The sequence below is a fragment of the Callospermophilus lateralis genome, chromosome 11, assembly GCF_048772815.1.
Source record: "Callospermophilus lateralis isolate mCalLat2 chromosome 11, mCalLat2.hap1, whole genome shotgun sequence".
In the NCBI taxonomy this organism is placed as follows: domain Eukaryota; kingdom Metazoa; phylum Chordata; class Mammalia; order Rodentia; family Sciuridae; genus Callospermophilus; species Callospermophilus lateralis.
The window spans coordinates 55,121,410-55,128,241 of NC_135315.1; the positions used below are offsets into that span (position 1 = coordinate 55,121,410).

A 6,832-nucleotide genomic window follows, 5' to 3' on the forward strand; every position below is an offset into this window, starting at 1 on the left:
GGGAGAATACCCATGGGGCCAGTGTTCTTATATCATGACATTAGTTTTGGATAAAGTTGTAGCATGTTATACTTTGGGACCAGAGAATGTAGCAATGAATTACAAAGTACAGGAGTTTAAAAAACCTTAATGGTAAATTGATGAAATTCATAATATAGTTTACTTCTCAGGATTACTAGATTGCTGATTTCTCTTGAATAATTTCTATATTTTTTAAAAGTATATGCATTAAAAATACACATCCAATTTTATTTTTACATATACATTCATATATTTAGCTACACAGTAGTCTTACATGGAGCTATGCCATGATTTAGTCAACTTTCAACAATTAGTGTTGTTTTAATTTTTCTCCTAGTGATCCACCATACACTGAAATATCCTAGGGATAAATCCTGAAGTTATAGACTTTCTGAGTGTGCTTTTCTAAGTTTGGCAGGTTGTCTGCTTGCTTTCTTGAAGGAAAAAACAATTTGATTCTTTTTAAAATTTCATTTGTGAAAAGAAAGACACTTGGGTAAATATGTCTTCATCTTAACACTGTTATTTTTATGTTACCTTAGCCTTACAAAGGATGAATCCAAAAGGCCAAAGTATAAAGAACTTCTGGTGAGTATGGGATTTCGGGAAATTTTAGATAAATCCTCTCTCAGATTCTCTGAGCTTGCTGAGGTTCATTAAGCCAGCAATGGACCTGTCAAACAGCTTGATCTTATCGAGTTTTAAAAAAAAATGTTCTGCAGTTAAAATATTTGGAAAGAGAAAACTTGTCATTATAATTTTCCTCCATATTCACTAGCTACATTTTCGTGGAAATTTTGGTCTTAATATGTTATAAATTTCATCAAAGAACTCTAACTTTTAATTTAAGAAGCCATTTTCCACTGCATAGTCTATGTGTGCTGTAACTCATCCAAAAGAAAGAAAAAGTTAGTGAAAAGCTTATTTATTCTTATTTTGCCTCTAAAAATACTTACATGCAGATTTACATCTTTATGACCTATTTACATTTCTTTGCAAGTTCTCTTCATCCCATGGAACTTGGATATTTTAAGCACTTTATTGGATGTGGTATTACTCCAGGCATGTTGATTGATTGCTTGCTACTGGGGATTGAGTCCACTTTGCCTTTGAGCTACATCTCTAGCCCTTTTTATTTTTTGAGACAGATCTGACTAAGTTTCTTAGGGACTTGGTAAGTAGGTAAAGGTGGCCTCGAACTTGTAAACCTTCTGCCTCATTCACTTGAGTCACTGGGATTACAGGTAGACACCACCAAGGGAGTCTTGTCTTTAAACTCTGGGCAGGATTTTAAAGAAAAGACTCCCTTGGTTGTCACATTTATTTTCCAGCTCTCCAAGGGTATTAAGTTCAATTTATGGTCAACCCAGCAACGATTATAAAGTTACTCAGATGATGTACTTAGAGAATCTGTAGAAAAAAATATTGATATCAGTGGATTAATGAAGCGTAGGCTCTGGAGGGCACCAGGCAGAAGCTCATATGGCAAGTTTCTATTGGGCCTTTTTTGGAATGGGTGACAGAAATTACAACTAAACTCCTTTGTATAAGATCCTTCTGCTTAAATGGAGGATGTGATTCATTCCTGTGTTCTAAGAGGACTGGGCCTAGTATTCATGTAGTTATTGGCCTCAGATGGGTAGTAGAGGCTACTGCTTTGTTTTATGCTGAGGAGCGAACAACTCCACTGTCTGCCTCAACAATACTCTCTAGTACATAGGTAAGTTCTCAGACCTCATTTCTAGAATGACATCTCCAAATCATAACACCATGTACCACATCTAGGCACAACCATACCCTCTAACGTAACTGCGCAAAATAAAGGCTAGCCTTGCCACACGTAGCCTGGAGCTTACAATTCTGTGCTATATAGAAAAGTTCATTTTGGACTTTGTACAGACTTTTGATTTTTTTTTTTGTCTCCTAATTTTCTTACAGAAACATCCCTTTATTTTGATGTATGAAGAACGTACCGTCGAGGTCGCATGCTATGTTTGTAAAATCCTGGATCAAATGCCAGCTACTCCCAGCTCTCCTATGTATGTTGATTGATATCGCTGCTACATCAGACTATAGATAAAAGGGCTGAGAGGAAGCAAGACGTAAAGAGTTTCATCCCGTATCACAGTGTTTTTAATGCTCGCCCAGACACCATGTGCAATAAGATTGGTGTTCGTTTCCATCATGTCTGTATACTCCTGTCACCTAGAACATGCATCCCTGTAATACCTGATCGATCACACAGTGTTAGTGCTGGTCAGAGAGACCTCATCCTGCTCTTTCGTGGTGAACATATTCATGACATTTGGAAGTCAGTACGATCAAGTTGTTGACTGTGATTAGATCACTTCTTAAATTCATTTCTAGACTCAAAACCTGGAAACACAGCTACTGGAATGGTTTTGTCAGACTTCCAAATCCTGGAAGGATGCAGTGATGGATGTACTATGTCTGAACATAGAGACTCGGGCTTGAGTGAGAAGATCTTGCACAGCCAGTGAGACACATTGCCTTCTGGAGCTGGGAGACAAAGGAGGAATTTACTTTCTTCACCAAGTGCAATAGATTTACTGATTTGATATTCTGTTGCTTTACAGTCACAGTCGATGATTGGGAATCGATGTGCTCAGCCAAATTTCCTGTTTGAAATATCATGTTAAATTAGAATGAATTTATCTTTACCAAAAACCATGTTGCGTTTAAAGAGGTGAACATTAAAATATTGAGACGGGACAGAATGTGTTCTTTTCTCCTTTACCAGTCCTTCTGCTCTTCATTGGGAAGACTCAGGAGTCTGCCACTTGTCAAAGAAGGTGCTGATCCTAAGAATTTTTCATTCTCAGAATTCGGTGTGCTGCCAACTTGATGTTCCACCTGCCACAAACCACCAGGACTGAAAGAAGAAAACAAAGTACAGAGGGCAAAGTTTACAGATGTTTTTAATTCTAGTATCTTATTTGGAACAACTTGTAGCAGGTCTGTTTTCCCTTGGTTCCGAGCCTGATACTTTAGCCATCATAATTCATTAACAGGGAGAAGTAGCTAGTAGCAATGTGCCTTGATCGATTAGATAAACATTTCTTGTAGGCAGCAAAAGACCAAATCTCACTTGTTTGCTTCTTGCCACCGCTGGTCTAGGTCTTTAGTTTCTGAACCTCTGTTTCCCTGTGGTCTATTGCCACTGTGTAACTTTTGCTTAATCTAGTATTTCACTTTTCATTTTTAATAGTAAAACCTTTATAATTACCAGGGATGTTTCTTACCAAGAATTTTAGCCCCAAATCTCTCATATGCTCTAATGTTTAAAAGGCTGAGAAAAGCGGGGCCCAGCCAATGTGATAAGTGATGAAGAGGCATCTTTTCTAGAGACACTTTTGACCAGAGGAAGAATGGAAATGGAGTCGCTTGTTGCCTGCTAGAGTAGCGGTTCACCATTCATTTCTTAGAATTAGAATTCTACCCAAAAAAACCCCCAAAAGATGAAAAACCCAGAACAGTTGAACAGTTGTAAGAGGTCACTTAAATCTGCTATCTTTAGCTTTTTATCTTTACTTACCCATTAACCACACTCTGGTTAGGTTTTGCTCCAGCCTCCCTGGCACTGAACATTAGGCTTTATATAGTAGTTAAGCAGCACTGTGAGTGGTCCAAGCACACTGGAATCTAAACAGCCATGGTCTGAGATGCAGGTGATGCCATTACAGAACCAAATTGTGGCAGGTTTTGCTATGTCTCCTCCCAGAGTGACAGTCATAAATATAACAATAAAGGGAGAATGGTGCTGTTTAAAGTTATACTTCTGTAAATTGCAGACTTCAAACGTGAATTATCTTTTTAGTCCATTTGCCTAATTTCCCTATTTTCTTCCCCCCATGATATCCTAAACCTTAGACTTCCCAGTGTTCTGAAAGAAGGCATTGCTGTATGTCTTCCTTCAACCACACCAAGCCATCATCCTCCATTGCTCCCGGGGACTCAAGAGGAATTTGTTTCTCTGCTGTCATCTTCCCGTCTGGCTCAGCATAGGGTCACTTTGCCATTATGCAAATGGAGATAAAAGCAATTCTGACTGTCCAGGAGCTAATCTGACCGTTCTATTGTGTGGATGACCACATAAAAAGGCAATTTTAGTGTATTAATCATAGATTATTATAAACTTAAGGGCAAGGAGTTTATTACAATGTATCTTTATTAAAACAAAAGGGTGTATAGTGTTCACAAACTGTGAAAATAGTGTAAGAACTGTACATTGTGAGCTCTGGTTATTTTTCTCTTGTACCATATAAAAATGTATAAAAATTATCAAAAAGCTAATGTGCAGGGATATTGCCTTATTTGTCTGTAAAAATGGAGCTCAGTAACATAACTGCTTCTTGGAGCTTTGGAATATTTTATCCTGTATTCTTGTTTGAATTCCTCCTCTATTTAAGATATATACATGGAATCGAAGTGTTTATGTAATAGTTCTATCCTTTTGCCTGCAGGTCAGTTGTAATAAATCTAGGATGTGATGATGACTTTGTAATTTGATTTTCTGAAGTTTCACCTTGAGAGGGGAAGAACAAGGAAATTGCCTTAAGTTTTCTGTGCATTTCATGTTGGGAAAAAGTATCTCCTTCCCAAAATGTTTATGGCTTTCTTTTCTTTTACCTTTTCCTGTGCTCTCTTTGCCTATCCTTGAAATCACAGATGTATCCATGAAATACGGCTTTGCTTTCTGTTCGAGCAGTCTCTTCAATTTTCTTTCTTGGTTGCCGTGACCTGCACAGCTCTTCATGCTAAAGGAAGGGGGGTGCAGGGTATGGTTCAACATGTGTCATGACACATAGGTGCAGCTTGGATAGGCTGGTTTGGCCCTGTGTTTGTGTTGTGAGTCATGCTGTCTGCTCCTTGTCCTGTGGCTTTCATGTGAGCACAGACAGCAGATGCCAGGTTGAGTGTTAGCTTGTAATTCCTCCCTGCTATCTGAAAGAGGAGTAGTGGGAGATTTGTGGGTAAAAGAATTAAGGGGTGTCAGAACCGGGAGTTCTGTAGATAGGAGGACAATAGAGATCAACAGAAAGTGATGGGAGGGCTGGGGTTATGCTTAGTGGTAGAGTGTTTGCCTAGCATGTATGAGGCGCTGGGTTCGATTCTTAACACCACATACAAATAAATAAATACGGGTATTGTGTCTATCTACAACTAAAAATAAATTTAGAAAAAAAAAAGTGATGGGAGCCTGGAAATGATGGAGGAAGCACTTTGCGGCCCCATCTGTTATACTACCACAGGTCATTAATCGAATGCTGACTCACTTGTCTCATAATAGTATAACCTCTTGCCCTTTGTTTATGCCTATTTCTAACTGGATCTGAGAATACCATCACAGAAGCAAATATGGTAAGTATCTAACATTCTCCTACAGTGCCCTAAACCTTAGACTTCTCCTTAGAAGGGTGTGTCTGAAGGGATCCTGGCCTCTCCAGCTAAGCCTCAGCTACTAAGGGAAAGGATACCTCGGGGAGTTGCCATATCCAAGCTGCACCTGAGTGTGTGCAATACACTGACATTGAAGATGGATTATGCACTCCATATTTTATAGGACAGTACCTGGTAATTGTCCATTTCTGATCCTAAGAACAGTCTACCAAAATCAGGTGGTAAACCAAAACAAGATATAAAGAAGTAAAGTTCCAGTAGGGAACAGGAAAGACTCAAATCTGAGACTAACACATGCCATAAAAAATTGTATTAATGTAAAAGCACTACCATTAAAGAAGTGTTGGGACGTTGAGAAGTATGAGAGTGAATTATATAGTTGAGGGATACTGTGTTTCCAAATCTTGCTAGGGCCTGCTTTGTTGTCCTGGAAATGGGTTGAAGGCAGAGGTTCTGTGGGTCACAGTGCGCTTAGTATTCATATAAAGGCAGCTGTGTAGTTACCTGAGAACTAACCAGAAAAATGCTAGGTGCTAGTTCCTAATTGTCAAGTACAGTGCCTGAAAACTCAGCGTAGCATGTTGTCTTTGTTGAATGGTAATGATATGTGGCAATCTCGGAAAAGGAACTTAAGGTTCTTTTCCTTAGTATTAAATGCCCTTTCATTCATTGGTACTGTCCATCTGTCTTAGCTGCAGGATAAAGAAAGGAGACACATGTCTTGAAAGTATTTTTGGTACGCTGGCAAACCATTCAATGTGAAGGCCCAGCAGTGGTTTTGTGTCTCCAGCTCTTGGCCAGGCTATGTGTTCCATTCACACACATCTTCTCTGTGAATATTGCTTGGAATGTGAAGAACAATCTAAAACTTTGGTCTTGAACTTGCTGAAGACAAGTTACCTTGCTAAATGGTGGAAGGAAATGTAAGCAGCAATAATAACTCTTTGGTTGCTCTGTAAGAAACATGTTGACATTAGCCTGTCATGTAGGGAAGACCTTTGGTATGTGAAACACTCAGCTTGCCCGTCTTCTGGAAATTTATTACAGATTGAAGTGATATTTTTCTTAGTCCTGCTCGTCTTTTGCATAAATGAATATCCAGAAATTCTCATCTTAAATCTAGAAATCATGAGGATCAGTGGTGTAGTGACTATTTATAATAACATTTTAGATGATATACCCAAATATATTTGTACTTTTGAATATAAAATGTGGTCCTGCTGTTTAAAATCATCAATCTAGCATACAGGGACAGTTGTGTACTTATAATGTAGGATAAATCAAATTCTTATCTGCATTTAAAATTTTCTATAAATGCATTTTGCTGAAGAATTGTGTGGTAAGATTTTTAGTTTTTCATGGTACTCATACATAAATTTAATGTGTACAC

The 6,832-nt window shown here is 38.3% G+C and overlaps 1 protein-coding gene across 3 annotated transcripts in view; it reads left to right on the top strand.

The window, feature by feature from the left end:
- The window catches only part of Map2k4 (mitogen-activated protein kinase kinase 4), a 124,117-nt gene extending 119,590 nt beyond the window's left edge, over positions 1 to 4,527 (top strand). For all 3 annotated transcript variants that reach the window (XM_076869360.1, XM_076869357.1, XM_077110472.1), the window contains 2 exons: positions 564 to 609; positions 1,960 to 4,527. In XM_076869360.1, coding sequence (XP_076725475.1) covers positions 564 to 609; positions 1,960 to 2,073 — 160 coding nt within the window. In that variant the 3' untranslated portion in view covers positions 2,074 to 4,527. The remainder of the gene's footprint in view (positions 1 to 563; positions 610 to 1,959) is intronic.
- The last annotated feature ends 2,305 nt before the right edge of the window (positions 4,528 to 6,832 follow it).